The following is an 18164-nucleotide window of genomic DNA, read 5'->3' on the forward strand; positions in this document are numbered from 1 at the left end:
CTGCTGACTTGACAAGGGCATACCGTTCCCCAAGCCCTGGTTTGGTTGGTAGAACCAGCAGCTAGCCTAGCCTCTACACAAATTGTCTGCTTGCTCAGGCCTTTTTCCTGCCTAGGTGTGTACAGCCAGCTAAACTACTACCCATAGGAGTTTTACAGGACTGTGATTGGACTAAAGAATGACCCCTATGTCAGCTATCCCATAATAAGAGGAATAAAACCAGCGGTATTTCTGTGTATCGGAGAGCCCCAGCCGAGGAACTGAACTGAGGCCACATCTCCAGTTTTTAAAACTTTATTGAAGGGACTACAGAGATTGTACATCATGTATAGCTTTGTAGGTCTATCCACCCGTTACAGGCGGTTACTCCTGGTCATAGCTGTTCTGTTCACCATAGCCGAGGCCCAATGTAAGTCAATTTTATTTTCTATTTTTTTCCCCCCCAAGTATAAAGTTTCCAAAGAAGTTGTGTTTTTTTTTTTGTATTCTTGATTCAATCTCATGCATGATGGTAAAGTCAACAAGCTTACTTGTGTGTTTGGAAACAAAAAAACTTTGAGCACAAACAAAACAAAATGTTTATGAAATTTTTTTATCCTGTGTTTTTCACAAAGTTTTTTTAAAATTTTATTGCATGCTTTTAAGAATTACTTACAATCTGAATGATGTTTTATCTCAAAGCACTTTTGAAATGCTCTGCATGCCTGCCTCTCTCCCACATACCCCCTAACGATCCTTGCCAAAATCGCTAAAAAATATTGTGGTTTATTACTTGATTAAAAATTATTTACGGACCCAAAAAAAAATTCAATTGTGAATGGGTATTTATCATCTGTAATCGTATATTCTTTTGTACAGTGGGAGAACTTGTGTGGACAAGTTCATTTGTTTTTTAAATAGTCTTTTGTTGTTGTTCTATCATTGGGCTGTACTCTTCGAAGTTCCAGTTTGAGAAAAATTCCTTCATTGAACAGACCAGTTGAAACAAAAGTCTACTCATCGCAAAGCAAATTATTGTACATATTTCCAGTTCCAACTGTTTGGTGATACTTTGTTTGAAAAAACATGTTGTTTTATCTATGAATACTTCCATGTCAAGAATTTTGGTTTTGCCGTAAGCGGCTTCTACCGATTGCAAACCAAACGCAGAATATGTTTTCCATAAATCAAGTCTTCAAAATGATAGAACGTCTGGTGGATATGAGTAACTTTAAGTTGTTGTTGATTGTACCCTGTTGTCCGTTGTTCTACTAGCTCCAAGGTAGTCCATCATTTATAGCCTCAGTGTGTTAGACTCTGGGAGTGATCAGATAGCAGTGGTTTGAAGTTGGTGAAAGCAAATCACACGTTGACTCGAGCGATGACATGTAAGGGACACTTGATCAGGAAATGATCATTTAAAGACTAAATCTTGATTCAGGACAGAGCTAATGGTTCCAAAACAAACACACTTCAAAACTGATAGAAGATCGTTTCCACTATTTTGAATTCTCTGATTGGATTAGATTGTAGCCTTTGTACAAAAGATCGTTGTAAGAATTGTCTTGAAAAAAATTTGGACTGATAAAAATCCGTTTATTTTATTTCTAATTGGTGAAACTGAAAGGAATCACTTGCTGGTGGTTGAGTTTCACATTTTGCAAACTTGCCTAAAGTTGATCTTGTCTGTTGTAAGAGAAAAACCGTTCAGAGAACAATGCAGATACTTATAAAGATTGTGTTCTATTTCTATCCATTTAAGTATTCCATGTTTTACCAGACATATCCCCTCCCCTGAAAACTAACCCTTGTGTGACCATAGCGGTCACAAGCTTGTACTGAAATGCCCTCAGTGGAAGAAAACAAAAATTATTGGACTGATTCAACCTTTTTTTCCAATGTTTCCCATATTAAGAAAATTAAAATCATTTGGTTCCTGAATAATTTTCACGACACTTTTCCTGAAAATAACAGGGCAAAAAATCAACAAGATTAACAATGCCAGGGCGTATGGTGATGATTAAATACATAAATTAATGGTCTTGACAGGACTACCTTTTTCTTTCCAGTCTGCTAAAAGCAATTAAACATTTTAAAAGAAACTCCCTAATGAAAAACACTTGCTACATTTACAATTTGTTCAACACCAATTGGAACACACTTTGCCAAGTATTGTCTTGTCTCGCCCCTGTTTAATATTCATGAAAGAGAGGGAGGAGTCAAGTTTTTGATTGACATTTGGTTTTTGTGCTTTGTAAGAAATAACTGCTGGCTCAGCAACTTGGATCAAAAGGCTTTAAAGTTATGTTTCTCTGCAAGCTCAATGAAAAGTTCCTTTGTTCAAATTTCTTTCTTTTTTACTAGGATTCATATGTAGTGATCTTGTTATTAGTTGTCGTCTTTGTTGAAGATTGTCATGAAGTTGTTGGAAGAGTTTCTATGTGACTTATTTTGTGTTTTCTTGAGATGTTTATTTGCTGGGTGGGGGTAGGTAGTTTCAACGGAAGGAAAATATTACCAAACCCAGTTTTATGTTGTTGAAGATTGTCTTGAAGTTGTTGGTAGAGTTACTACCTGTTTTGTGTTTTCTTTGCATGTTTGTTTGCTAGGGGTGGGTGGCTGTGTTGAAGATGGTTTCAGCACATGGACAATTTTACAAAAACCTAGATTGTTTTGGGGAACTTTTCAAAGTTGTGTGAGAATATCACTCGGTAAAGGCAGTGTGCCAAGTCTACCCAATTTGAACAGCTAAATCAGCAACTTTTTGTGAGATTCTTGAATGACCCTGAAGGATCTGGCAGATGCTGAGGTACCCTCTGACCTGACAAGGCTGATATTAGTTCCACTTGCTCTGGGATCAACCAAAAAGCTAATAACTCCCCTCCAAGATTGATTAGAGCAATTTAAACTTATGTTCCCCCCTAAGGATTGCCCTGCTCTCGTTTTTTGTTGTCTTTCTTTTGGTGAGCATGTAAGTTTAACAAGGCTTGATCGGGTTTCCAAATGACAAACCGAGCAACCCTGAAATTTGGGCCCCAAAGAAGTCTCCAATTGAACTCATTTCTTTGATAACAGTCATGGGACAAATATTTTGAATTATACCCTCCTCTTTTGTCAAGGCTACTGGTATTTCACATCATCTTGAAATATCATCAAAATGCAGGGAAAACAAAGTAACTTGAAAGATCATTTTTCAAAACTGTTTCCTCGGGGGGACACAAAGACCCAGCGGCCAGCCTGTCAGATTAGTTGAGCAGGCATAATGGCAAACAGCCATAAAACTTGGGGGAAAGAGTTAACAGAATTGACTTGTGACCTCGGTGAAGCTGGTTTGGGCCAATCAGAAGTTGCCTCGCAAAAGCAATTTAACAGCTGACGTTGCAAACTGGAGTCTGGGCCTTGCTCTACGGTGTAAAGGTTGGCCATAAAGGGGAAGTCACTGGGAAGGTCAAAATACAGATGGGTTTCCCATGGATTTGGATTTGGAAGGCCATTGAGGTATTTTTTTTTTTTTTTTTTTTTTTTTACTTACTACTTTTTTGTATACTACCCAGGGTTCCAAATTACTACAAAGAGAGAAAAAAAGGAGGTCACATGATTTTGCTCTGTCAGCAAATGCGTGGGGCAAAAGGCTTTTCTCAGCAATTTTTGCTCTGAAGGTAGTAAACTGTTGGTCGATCGCGCACACAGGTACACATGGGAGGCTCTGATTGGTTGTACTGTTGGTCGATCGCGCACACAGGTACACATGGGAGGCTCTGATTGGTTGTACTGTTGGTCGATCGCGCACACAGGTACATATGGGAGGCTCTGATTGGTTGAAAGTGTGTTAGTGTTCTCTTCTAACTGATTTTGAAGGAGAAAAACAAAGCCTCTGATTCGGTTGGGAATGTGATTCTGTTTCATTTTGTTGTCTTTGTATTGTAAATCAGAATGTAGTAGGCCTATGACATTCTGTAAACAGTTTCTAATTAAAAACTGAAATAGATTCAGCCACGCATGGATGTATTTTTATGAAGTAAAGGCAATTTCCTAGTCCAGGTTTCTTTGTTCAATTAATTTATATTTTAATTTTCAAAATTTTTATATAAGTCTTTTCCTTTGCAACCTGTTGGAGTTACTCTTCATGAAAATGAATACTCTGAGGTTAAAAGAAATTGCAAAGTTTTGCCTTCCATCTAGCAGTTTCCCTTCGACTACCAATTAATTTTGTTGTCGCTTTCATTTCTTGCATTGATCCCCCTGAAGTTTCTACTCATTGGTAAATTTAAGCACTTTGCAGTTGTTTGCTGTTTCATTGCAGAGCGATTAAGCGTTGAAGATTTGCAGTCATTTGAAAGTTGCAGTCATTCCAAAACAATAATGAATGAAAAAGTATCGCTTGTGATATCTGAACTCTTTGTTTTTATCAAAGATGATCACGAACTTAGAACGCCAGCAACTTTCATTACTGTAGATTATCTGTACTCGTTACTGATTTGGTGTTTGTTTTCTGTAACTTTTATGTTGCATTTGCATGGACAAGCATGTTGTACATACAAGTAAGCTATGGTGGTTTGATATTGAACACCACAATTTTTTTTCACTTTTCTGAAATTTACTTTTTTTTTTTTTTTTTTCTATTTCTAAAACTTTGGGCTTCTTTAGCTTTTCTCGGAATGATCATGCATGAGATTGAACTCTTTATCTAAAAATTCTTGTTGGCATGTTATAAGTGTTTTTTTTAATTGTATATTTTGTTGATTTTGTTCTTTTGTGTATTTACTGTATTGCATGTTTGCCTGTTTGAAATGATTTGTTATTGTATTGAATTGCATTTAAAATGTTATGCTTGTTTTTGATTTTGCATGATGTTGATGTTCCTGTGTTTTTTTAATTTTTATTTTATTTTTTTAATTGCATGCATGACCAATTGTTTGAAACTGTCTGTCTTTGAACTAAGTTTCTTTCCAAGATTTCTGTCAAGTTTCCACCTCTAAAACACATGTCTCAAAATTACTTTTGGACTGCATGATATGTTTCAGAAACTGCATGTCTCGTTTAATTTGAACTGCATGACAAACAAAAGTTACATGCGTGATGTTTTGTAACAGCAAATTTTGTTCCAAAAAAATAAGCGCACATTTATGTGCAGACATTGATAGAGAGAGAAATGTCTTCTCAAACGTTTTGCAGCGTTCCTTTTTTTTTCTTCGGGAAGGGCCAAAAACTTATAAATATTTGTAGACGATTGCCCAAATCGAACCCCCACCCCCATAAAAATCTTGAATATGAAGGAGCACAAAAAGTGTTATTAGATGTTCAATTTTTTAGATATGCTCTGTGATTGGTTAGCTGTGCTTGACTGACCAGTCATCAGCCAATGTACTCCAATCTAGTAATTAGGAGGAATTATTGGCAGAAATGTTGAGTTTAATGGTTTTGTTATTTGCATGTTTCGATTTCAAGTTTTAAAGGTTAGTGTTGATCCATTTTTAGATTCAATTAAAAAACATTTCATGAAAATGAATCCAGATTTCTTCTAGAATTTTTATTTTTTTTCTGTCGGAAGATTTAATTTGAAAATATTGTTTTAGACAATAGTATTTCTGCAAATATTCCATCTGAAGATTTTGTTCCGATCTTTGTTTCTTTCCATAAAACAAGTATAGCTAAACATTTTGCAAAATGGATCAACAAAAACCTAAGATTTCTTTCATTTCATTTTGATTTTATGTTGATGTTTTAGTTACTTTCTGTGCAGTCATTATGGTCCACTTGTTTCTCCTCCGGGACTCTGGCTTCCACTGATCATGTGACCCAAGTCACATGATTTCTTCCCTCCTTCAAGTAGAAAAGGCTCTACAGTTCGAACCTGGTGACTTTTCAAAACAAAGAGTTGGTGTTGTTGATTCCATATATGCTTTATCCATCTTCATACCCCTGTTTCTATGGCCTCCTCCCCTCTATTGTCATACAGAGCATTCTGTAGCCTCCCATGTCATTCTGTTGCCTCCAAGATCTGCAACCTGGTTGCATCATTTCTTACATTTTCCTCGTCTGTCTGTAACCTCCCCTCCTTATTGTAGTTTCCATATCATTCTGTAGCCTCAAAGATTTTTTGTGAAGCCTCCTGTTTTTACCCGCCACCGTTTTGTAGCCTCAAACCTCATTTTGTTGTCGCCCACATCATTGTTTTGACTTTTGTTGATAGTAGTTTTGACCGCTGTTTTGAAATTGTTTTTAAAGTAAGAGAAGTTTGTCTTTGTTTGATGTTGTTGACGGATTTTTGTGTCTGCTCTCCACACAACCATTAAAGTCTCCTTTGCCATTTTTGTATTCTTTGTTTGTTGAATTACGGAGAGTAGAGTGGCTTGGAATCTTGTTTGTGTGAGGATGTGAGTGAGGTTTTGTGTTTTTTAAACAGTTTTATGAACAGTACAGAAAACAATTTATCCACAACTAAAACTTCAATAGAATAAGTAAAGGTTGATGTAAACTTAAGAAAACAATAAAAGTATGAGACATGACTTTTGCTGACGTTGGGTTTTGACATAAAAACTAAACACAGACCCAGGTACTCAACCCAGGTGTAGTGCATTTGTTTTTTTTTGTATTTGAAACCTTCGAACATAAGTACATAAACATGTAAAATTGTCCTGGTCAAGACCAAAGTAAAAAAAAAAAAAAAAAAAGTTTGATGACAAGGAAAGTGGACCCGGAAATGAAAACTTTGAATTTGTGGAATACTAAATGATTAAAGAATATTTAGTTTTGGTCATGTCACCTTGAAATCTTTTGAAGTTACAACTTGGATTTATACCCATCCATCCATTGATTTAACACGGGAAAAAAATCCCATGATATCGTTGGTGGGCCTTAAAAATGAGAGGCGGTTTGCTGCGGAAAGTTTAAAAATGTTTGATCGTTCACCCTTGCCAAATAAAATTTAATATTGGCATTGATTGAGTTTAAAACACCGATTCAAAACGACTATTGAAAATTGTGATGATTTTGAAACTGGATAGTTCGCGTGCCACATTTTGGTTCCAGTGTTGCCAGGAGCTGAGGAAGATGCCTCGTCGTCGTCAACGTCGTACTCAAGCTCGACATACTATGAGAATCATCTTCCGTGTTTTCACTTGAACGAGCTCTACATGCACGGATCTGAGTGGAAGTATAATGATTGCACAACGTGCTTTTGCGATAATTCCACAACTAGATGTGACATGGAGAGTTGTCCGCGATTACCATGCTCTGAACCTATCAAGCTTGAGGGTGAATGCTGCCGAAAATGCCCTTTCTGTAAGTAAGCTTTTGAATCAAAGGGGAAATTAATTTACTTCTTGGTGGTTTTATTTAAGAAAAATAAAGATTAAATTCTTTTAAATTTAAGGGCCTTTTTAGTTAAAAATTGCATTCTCAAATTACTAAGGAAGTAGTGTTTTTTTAATAACCTATAAACTGTATAACCTTATAACCTAAATTTTGTTCAATCAAATGATGCCCATAAGAAATTCCAATGACATTGAAATGGCATTAATCATTTCCGGCCCCTATTTCTTGCTAGATGTAATGACAACTGCAGTATGTTTGAATACTTTTGTGAAATCAAATTATGCCGAAAAAGGAAGTCCGACAAAAATGAAAAAGCCACTAATAACTTCCCGCCCTTTTTTCTTGCTAGATGCAATAATAACTCAACTGTCGCCCTCATTGACGGGGGCCTCAGGATCTGTAGCAGAAGGAGAGGAAAACAGAGTCCAACTTGATCTCGGCATAAATTTTGTCGATTCACAAGATACCACATCAATAAATGGTAAAAAACTCTGGCAGTTAAGTGTCTGGACCAGTCGAGATAAAAGGGGCGAAGCTGCGAAGGTTGGTTTTGTTGAGCAAGCCTTCTCGACGGCCCAAGAAAACACACCCTTGCTAAAGAGGAGTCCATTTCGCTTTCGCTATATAAATTACCCGATGGACTTGACGGGTGAGAGATGTTCAGATGTTAAGTTCATTTGTGTGAGATTGGCACAGGGGGAGAAGCCAAACCCTGATTTTTTCTTCAGTGCTGAGCCGGATGATGAAGTGTTGAAGGAGTGTATTGAAGCACCTGCCTGTCATGGTAAGTGTGTACTGTAAAAAAAGTTGTCCGTTTGTCATTTAAAAAAAGTCAAAAGCAACTATTTGAAGTTTTCTTCATTGTATATTTTGTATGCGGTGACACCATGTGTATAGCTGCTTGCTGGGTAGATTATGTTCTTTTGAGAACTGTCTTGCTATTTATTCTAATGCTGCAGAATAGATTTCTTTTTGGAATTTGAGAGATTTCTTGGTTCCAAATAGAACTGGTTTAAGTAGATAATGCAAAATGCCGTGAGCCCTGAACCAAATAAACAATGATATCCTGACCATGAAAAAACTTAAATCCCACAGTTTTCTTCATGTTTTTGATGTTTTCTTCATATCTTCTAAAATGATCTGAATAAGAAATGATAATAATGCATTTTTACCTCAATATTTCTGTGGAGGGTGCTGCTGCAACTTACGCCTACAACAATATTTTCTAACTCTTTTGATTTCAGGTGTTGTCATAAGGGGTCTGACATGGAGCTACAAAGCAATGACTGTAATTGCTGGTCAGGCAAACCCACTCTTCATCAATGCAGTGGCTCACTTCACCTCCACCAGTAGTAGTGTGTCCGGGAACAGACTATGGCGTCTTGGTATTTTCGGATCCAAGAATGAAGAGGGGACCGGGGAACGGTTCAACTACGTCCGACAGACACTGCCAGCAGCAGATGCCAATATGCCGTTGGTGGACGGAAACGATATCAAGTATGCCGATGCTATGGCAGAGTTTGATATCGCAGCAATTGGCTGCAATGGATTCAATTATGCGTGTATGGAGCTGACGAAAGGGGACAAGCCATCCCCCGATTTCACACATTCGGTTTTGGATGACGAGGACGGTGACAATATTCTGACGCTTTGTGAAATGGCGACATGCAGAGCTGGTAAATATAACTTACAAATTGAAATAGTTTCCTGAAATCTTTTTCTAAAACTTTGCCTCAACTAGAAATACAACAACTGAAAAGTTAAATAGCTTTCTGCAAATGTTTTCAAAACTTTGCCTTATCTAGAAATACAACAACTAAAAAACTTCTACTATAAACAATCAAAAGAAAATAGAGAAAGACTATTCATGTAAATTGACAAGTTTCTTATTCTTGTTTTTGCCCAGTATCGCACATTTTAGATATTGACACTGAGCTTAAGTATGGGTCGATCCTTGATAGTCGTCCTATCAACCCCTTCAGCATCACCATGGAGATCGATGGTGGAAATGTTGGAGCGGCAGGCGAGGACCTCTGGAGAGTCAGTGCCTTCGGCAGCGAATCGCCCGACGGGCTCGGGGAAAAGTTTAACGTCCAGTCCCAAGTCCTGAACGAGGAGCAGCAGGACATAACGTTGGAACTTCTTCGACCGATGGATCTCGGTCCCGTCAATTTCAATTTTGACATGACCGATCTGACTTGCAAACAGGTCAAATACATGTGCTTGTCGTTCAGCAAGCTGGACGAGGCCACCACAGTGTTTTCGTTGCATCCTGTCCCAGACGAAAGCGTTCTCACACAGTGTGAACCGACTCATTGCGAGGGTAGGTAACAAAGTAGCATTTCAGTAACCTTCTTTAAAAATTGTAAATTAACAACATCAAGTGTGCACTTTTTATCTCTGTTCTGATTGAAACGGCTTTTTATTTGCAGTTTGTATGTAAGTGTTTAATGTAAAAAAGGATTTTAAAATCACTTGATGAAGGTATGGTGGTCCCATATCTCTGAATTGAAAATTTGTGCATAGATTGCAAATTTTTATCTAGAATATGCATTTTATTTAGTTTGTGTTTTAAACATTCAAGTTTTTATATGAGTTTCTTAGAAATGTGAATTTAAGATTGTGATGGTCTTTCTTTTTCTTGTTACTTTCTTCTTCTGTAGCTGTTTATGCTCGTCAGTTAGCCTGGGACTACGAGTCCGAGGAGATCACTCTAGGAATGAAAACTCCACTCGTGTTGAGTAGCACAGTCCACTTCACACCAACGGGTGAGAATGTCACAGGCACGGACCTGTGGAAACTCACACTCTTCGGAGGGAAAAACAAACGGGGGACAGGGGACAGATTTACTCCCACCGAACAGCTCCTCGATGCCTCCCAATCTGCTACACCCTATTATTCGGGGTCAACCCTACAATTCGACGGCATCTCGACCAGGTTTGAACTGGGGGCGTTGGGATGTGCCGAGTATGACTTCTTCTGTATGGAGTTCTCACAGGCTGAGAATTCTCAACCTGAGTTTCATTTGCTGTACGAGACGAACACGACATCTTTAGTTCATTGCAAGAGAATGGAATGCTCATCAGGTGAGTGCTTTAATGGCTTCAATATTGGTGTACTTAGTCGTTTTTGATTGAGGAAATCAGCCGGTAAATAAACACAGGAAGAGGATGCTTGACTTACTGTCGCCAATTGTTACGAGCCTTAATTAAAATCAAACTTCAAGAGAATAACAAGTTTTTCAGACACAGTTTTTAGAAAACACTAGGAAACGACGTCATTACTTATTCAAACCAAGGTTATAAAATTGAAAGGGTGTGGTTAAATTAGCATTGATAAGCCTTTGGAAGACTCTGCTTGGGTCGAAACGTCAAGCCATTGTCTATCTTTAGCCTGAAAATAATATATGCGGACATGTCTCTAACCTTTTAGTTTGAATTGCCTCTATTCTAGATTCTAATTTCGCAAATGAAACTATTTTTCGATCGAGCAGGTTTCAGAAATTTGATAAAAGGTCTTTAAAATATGTTTCTTTGGATTCGTCTTGCAGTGTTGTCAGCGGAAAACTTCCAAGCCCAACTCGTGAAGGGCTCCATTGTCGATGGCCGCCGCAGCAACAGGCTACAGCTCAGAGCCTCAGTTGACAGTACCGATTCTGGCATTGAGGGCGACGATCTCTGGAAGATGAAGGCTTACGGCAGCACAAACTCTGATGGGAGTGGGGTGAGGTACAACGAGTTGGACCAGGTGCTGACCAATCTTCAGCAAGACACGGGCGTGGCAGCTCATGATACCCTGAACTTTGTTCCTATCGGTCTGAATTTTGATATGGAGGAACTCGGCTGCAGCGAGGTGAAGTACATCTGCCTGGAGTTGCAAAGGGACCCCAGCTCATCTGTGATTTTCTCTCTGGAGTCTGAAGGCGGGCTAACGAGGTGCATGGAGTTGAGATGCGAAGGTGAGTTGTTTCATCAAAACCAGAAATTTAGTTTATTTCAATCGGAAATTCCTAAGCATTCAAGGAGCATGCAGTTGTGGTTAATTAAATGTAAATCTTAAAAAGTTTGAAAAATGCTCACTCTTAATGAACAAATAAATCAATTGTGGTTCATCTTCTTTTTGTATTTGAACTAAATCTAAACAATCGTAGGGTATTTTCTTTTCTTACATTTACAATTTTTAAACCCTGAAGAAAGGCACTCTAAAACTTTGAATTGGTGGGCAAAAGAAGATGTACAAAAATGTCCACATTATATTTATTGAGAAAATAGAATGAGCTGTTGCAAACTGTTTATCAACAAAAAGCACCTGTGGTATAAACGCAAATAATTGGTATGGCCTGATGGTTCAACCCTAGCAGAATCTGTCTCGAAAATATATTTATTTAAACATGTTTTTGTTTTGTCATTTAGGTGTTTATGCTAAGAGTGTTACCTGGGACTATCAACCAGGGAGTATTACCCTAGGCCAAGACAGTCCTCTGGTAGTCAACGCAATGGTAGAAATGGCCAACATGGGTAGCCCGATCTCCGGATCCAGCCTCTGGCAACTCGGCCTATTTGGCAGCAAGTCCCCAACAGGCGAAGGTCGACGCTTCAACGCCAAGAGACAGATTCTGAGTCGGAGTCAGGAAAGATTGGATTACGCCAAACTGGGCACCACGCTAGATTTCAGCAATACGGGCACCATCTTTGATATCGGAGCAATCGGCTGTACAGAGTATACCCACATCTGTGTTGAGTTTGAGCAGTCTCAGACGCCGAGGCCCGACTTTTATTTCTTCACCGAGGATGGCTCCTCATCTCTGGTTCAATGTCAAGAGAGATCCTGCAACTCAAGTAAGATTTAGGAACATCTGTTCTCTTTCCTCCTAGAAAATAATTGTTATCAAATTTTGTTGGTATTATCAAAGGTATTGAAAAGTGTGTATTTTTAGAAAAAGGACTTGGTCTAGTCTTTGATTTTGAAATGGTAAATCAAAGGACTAGGTCTAGTCTTTGATTTTAAAGAATCAATTACTTTCAGTGATCACACAAGACATAAACTACATAGCAAGACACTAATATCTTTCCAATCGTAACTGTTTTCTTTTGCAGATGTTGCTGTGAAGCCTTTAACCACCAACTTGCGAAGAGGGTCGATCGTTGATAATCGTCCGATAAACCCGATACGGTTGGATCCAATGATAAGCAGTGTCGATCTGGGTGTGGCTGGAACAGACCTGTGGCAGCTATCGGCCTATGGAAGTAATAACGACGATGGAGCAGGCACTCGCTACGCTGAGCAATCTCAAATCCTCAACCAGAGACAAACCAATAAGATGCTTCCCCCCGATGGGGACGAACTTGATTTTGGGCCCATCGACATGAACTTTGACATGACAGGACTTGGCTGTGCTGATGTTAGATTTATCTGCACAACATTGAGTCGAGATCCGAGGGCGAGTGTTGAGTTTACGCTAGAGCCCCAGCCAGATCAGTCTGCACTGACCAGCTGTCAGCCCTTAGTCTGTGAAGGTAAGCCACATCATTTTGTAATAATTTTGTTGTTGTAAAAAAATATGATTTCTTTTGTAATCATGTAGAGTCTTTGTGAGATGGATGTGAAGTTTTATAAGTGAAAGGTATTCTGATCAGTGCTCTACAATTTCTCCTCTAGGTATTTATGCTGAAAAGCTTGAGTGGACACTTGATACCGCAGAGGTTGTCCTGGGTCAAAAGAGTCCGGTCATCATCCATGCAAACGTGACAATGGCCGACTTGGGATCAGACATATCTGGCCAGAAACTTTGGAAGGCCAGTCTCTTTGGCAGTAAAGACCCAAACGGTGAGGGTGATCGATTCAGCGAGAGTGAACAGATCCTAAACCAAGAAGGTATCAGTCAATCTGCCCAACGAGGATTAACGATGGTCCTTCCGGACAGTTCCACTCTGTTTAATGTTGGAGCCATTGGGTGCACTAACTGGAGATACGCCTGTTTAGAATTTGGACAGATCAACAGCCCAAAGCCTCCATTCCACTTTTTCACAGTCGGTGGTGAGCCAACACTGATCAAATGCCAAGAAAGACCCTGCTCTTCAGGTAAGATAATTTGTAGATTAATTTTTAAGGAGATATTCATTGTTTTCAAACACTAATATGGGACAATTTGACAAATTATTAACATTTGGTTCTTCTTCATCTTCTGCCAGGAATAGATGTTCTTTAGTCACTGACTCAATCTTTGGTTATTAAATTAATTTGTGCAGTTTTTTTTTCGTAGTCTTCAAGCGCTACCACTACCTTTTTAGTGTTATCTATCAGACTTACATGGCTATTCTTATTCTGTTCATTTTCCCTTTAGCTCTAAAACTTAATCCACTGCAAACCTCTATTACATCTGGCTCCGTTGTTGATGGCAGACCGCAAAATCGAATTCAAATGCAAGTGTCAACAGATGGTAGTGATGTTGGTGTCGACGGAAACCGTCTGTGGGAACTAGCAGCCTTTGGTAGCAGCAACCCTGATGGATCGGGGACAAAGTACCTTGAGAAACGCCAGGTTCTTACCCCAGCTCAGGGCGACACTCCTTTGAATCCTGGAGAGCTCCTGGATTTCGAAGTTGTGGACTTTGATCTTGACATGAGAGACAACGGATGCGGGGAGGTTCAGTATGTATGTGTGGAACTCAGGAAAAATCCGAGAGCATCTGTGGACTTTGTCATCGAGCCTGTACCTGATGAAAGTGCTCTGACAAGTTGTCAGCCAGTCAAATGTGATGGTAAGTACACTCAACTCTAGCTATAAAGAAGTTCTGCGTGTAAAGAATACTCTTATCTCATTTCTGCTTTTGTGGTTTTGTGTTTTGTGTTCTCAGGGGAACAAAAGCTCTGGACTCAAATTCATAAAGACTCTTAGCACAAAAAAATCCTTAGCACAAGAAAAATTTCCTTGGCAAAAATGTTTACCATCCAGAATACAGTTACCATTATAGTCTTTTATACTCGAGTCTTTTCTTGCTTAACTAAGAATTTTTTTGAAGCAGAATATTCAGCTGAACAGCTTGATGAAAGTTGGAAGTAGCGATGCTGACATATTACAGCTTGGTCAGTTGATTTTTCTGGCATACTTCATAATACTCATACCCATGTTGTTTGTTTTGTAGGAGTGTTCTTCAAGTCACTTGAATGGTTGTATGAACATGACACCATCATGCTTGGTGAGGAGACGGACATGACCGTCTTTGCCATCGTTGAGAGCAAAGAAGCCACCAGAGATGTTGAGGGGGAGGGTCTCTGGCAGTTGAATCTCTTTGCAAGTCGCAGTGACGACGGCGTCGGTGAACGTAACCGCTTACAGAGACGTATTCTCAAAGAACCAACAGCTAGCCAGCCTCTTGCCGGTGGGACCCCCCTGAATCTCCTCGATGTCAAGGCATCGTTTGATTTGGGTGCGATAGGATGCGGTGACTATGGGTATCTCTGCCTGGAGTTTGAGAGGGGCCAACGTCCAGAACCAACATTTTACATGTTCACTGAGGCTGGGACAGAAACACTTGTCAGCTGCAAGCAACGAACATGCCAATCAGGTGAATAAAAAAATTAATTAACATAATTCTTTAAAATACTCCTTTTTTCAGGAGACATCCACATTAGTTTGAGAATTTATGAACCCCCAAAACTTGCATATCACGGTTTCTCAATTGAATTATACTTATTAGAAATCTTTCTTCTTTCTGAACAGCCATTGGTATATCAGGCATGGAGTCATCACCTATCTCGGGAGATGTTGTCGAGGGTAGACCAGTAAATCCGTTGATTTTCAACCTCTCGGCCATCCCCGCTCCAGACACATCAGGCCTCAGTGGCACAAACCTTTGGCAAGTGAGCGTCTTTGGCAGCGACAGCCCAATCGGCGAGGGCCCAGAACTGAATCCCCAGCAGCAAGTTCTCACTGGGGATCAGCTTGATTTGGACCTGGAACCAGGAAGCCCCATTGATTTCGGAGCTGTAGGCGTCAGCTATAACATGTTAGGCATTGACTGCGCTTCAATGGGTTATATCTGCGCTAGACTCAGTAAGAACCCTGCTGCGAGTATTGACTACACATTGGAAGGGTCACCAGATGAGAGCGTGTTGGTGGATTGTCAACCAGTGGATTGTAGAGGTAAGAAGCTTGAACACAAAGTTCTTATAATTATGTTCAGTTCTTTATGACTTCTGTTTGGAGAGCTTATTTCAACCTGTTAATTGTTATGAAGCTGTTGCCCAAAAAAATATGCTCTCATAATTGTACCTTTGTTTCTGAAGCAATTGAGCAATTCCATTTGTGTTCCACTCACAGGTGTTTTGGCCGAGGCAATGAGCTGGGAGTACACTGAAAGAAACACTGTGATCAACCAACCCAGTCCGTTGACAATTGACGCCATTATCTTCACAAACGATAGCCGGCAGTTGTCTGGTTCTGATCTGTGGCGCTTGGGTCTTTACGGGAGTAGAAACAATAACGGCACAGGCCCACGTCTCAACTACACTGAGCAGATACTGAACGCAAGAGCAGCTTCAACATCTCTACCCAGCGGGTACCCGTTGTCTCTACGGAGTGTGCAGACTGAGTTTGATATCGGTTCACTTGGATGCTCAGAATTCACCCACATTTGTGCAGAGTTCACCCAGGGGGAGAATCCATCCCCAGAATTCAAGTTTGAAATTTCTCGGGGAAGGGACGTTATAACTGAATGCATTGAAGTGGAATGTGCCGCAGGTAAGAACAGACAAAATCCATTCAGTTTGAAATCAAATCTTTGGATAGAATCCATGAATTACCCCTATCAAATTGAGCTTTCAGTAACTCTTTTTTTTTGTATTCACTCCTACAGATGTCATATTGTCTGGGCTTTCTGCTACAATGTCCGACAACAACGTTGTTGAAGGTTCCGGTAACCTGTTCAGACTTCTTGTCCGAGCCACGCCTGCCCAAGACTCAAAAGGTGTTGCTGGTACCGGATTGTGGCAGCTTGATTCATATGTCACCCCTGATCCGACATCAGATATCAAGCTGGCGCCACAGACTCAGATCCTATTAAAACCACAACAAGATCTTATCCTCAGACAAAGATCAATCCTAGACTTTGGGAGCGTCGATTACAAACACGATTTGACATCAGTACAGTGCAATGAGATGGGCTATCTATGTGTTGAACTCAGCAAAGGACCCTCACCGAGTGCTACGTTTGATCTGCTAACCGTACCTGAGGGAAGCATCTTAAAAGCTTGCAATCATTTGGAGTGTAAAGGTGTGAGGGCTAACAGTATTGACTGGTCCTACGAAGCAACCAACGTGGTTCCTGGCGAACAGACTCCATTCTCTATTCAAGCCAGTGTCTCAATGGCTGATGGCACGCGGGAACTAAGCGGAGACGGCTTATGGAGGCTTGGTCTCTTCGGAAGTCGGAGTCCAGATGGGATCGGAGAGAGGCACGACTTCGTTCATCAAACCCTCAACGACGATAAAGCAAGTCAAATGATCGAGTCTGGTAAAAATCTTGGCTTGGCTGACATCAATACACAGTTTGATGCTGGTGCTCTGGGATGCACTGACTTCAAGTACGTATGTGTAGAGTTTGCAAAAGGTGACAATGCAGAGCCCGATTTCAGCTTCACAGTTGCAAATAAAAGAAGTGAATATGCAGAGGAGAAGATAGTTTCCTGCAAACCAGCTCCTTGTGAAGCAAGTAAGTTCTACTTCATTTATTTTATCAAAAAAAAAGACAAATTTCATACATGTACCCTCTTATAAGCATGATATTATTAAACTAGAAATAGAAGTATTAAATGTAATATTTTATGGGTTTGCTCTTTCTTTCTCTCTCTCAAAAGGAGCTGAGTTTATCAACTTGAATGCAAATCTCATGGACACCAATCCAATCCTAGAGGATCATCGAGACAATGAGGTCTCCCTTTCCACTGTAGCTCTAGCTGGTCTCGACAGCAGCTCAGTCATGGGAGAGAACCTCTGGAAACTCAAATCTTACCTCTCCCCTAACCAAGACGGTAGAGGCAGGAAGTACGCAGCCACCGAGCAAATCTTATCCCCTACCCAGCAGAATGACCCGCTGAAGCCGGCTGGCTCTCTGATCTGGGATGACATGAGCGTGCCGCTTGACATGTCCGACTTAACTTGTTCCAAGACGCCGTATCTTTGCGTGACTCTGGAGAAGAACACGGACCCTTCAATGGAATTTACAATGCATGGAGTTCCAAATAATGGTATACTGACTGATTGCGTCGACATCACAAGTAGATGTGAAGGTATGCTGTTCAATTCCATCCATCTTTAATAAAACGTTTAAATAATTATACACTATTGAGAAGAATCCTGCTGTTTACGATAAACGACAACAAAATTGTTACTTTTTATCTTGCACAATTTTTTTTTCTTCTTTTGGACTTGAATAGAGTATACAAAATATTTATTGCAAGATAATAAAGTGGCTCATATTGCTTCATTCTTTCTGAAAGTTTGAAGGGTTCACTGCACTTCAGCCAACCTCATTAATGCATTGCACACAACAAGCTCCCACATCATTGTCCAATTAACCATGATGTCATCATTGTTTTTCCTAACACCAGGGGTGGTTGCCACGGGCATTGAATGGAGCCATGAAGCCAACAACTTCATGGCTGGACAGCCAGCTACTTTGAGCCTCAATGTCGCCATCCCAACCACAGAGGAGAGTCGTGACGTTGACGGCCTGGGGCTGTGGCGACTTGGCCTCTTTGGCAGTAGACAGGCGGATGGAGGGGGCCAACGATTGGGAAATGTCGACCAGATTTTGAACTCTTACCACCAGGCAAACGGCCTCAGCGGTGGGAACCCCCTGCAGCTCA

General features: G+C 40.1%; 1 protein-coding gene across 1 annotated transcript in view; it reads left to right on the plus strand.

Annotated features, from left to right (window-relative positions):
* Nucleotides 1-239: 239 nt before the first annotated feature.
* Nucleotides 240-18164, plus strand: part of LOC117287954 (collagen alpha-1(I) chain-like) — a 47364-nt gene continuing 29439 nt past the window's right edge. Inside the window, exon 1 of the mRNA XM_033768615.1 lies at nucleotides 240-409. Within this exon, the coding sequence (XP_033624506.1) occupies nucleotides 325-409 (85 nt within the window). The 5' untranslated portion in view covers nucleotides 240-324. The remainder of the gene's footprint in view (nucleotides 410-18164) is intronic.

This window comes from Asterias rubens, chromosome 3 (assembly GCF_902459465.1).
Source record: "Asterias rubens chromosome 3, eAstRub1.3, whole genome shotgun sequence".
NCBI classification, from domain to species: domain Eukaryota; kingdom Metazoa; phylum Echinodermata; class Asteroidea; order Forcipulatida; family Asteriidae; genus Asterias; species Asterias rubens.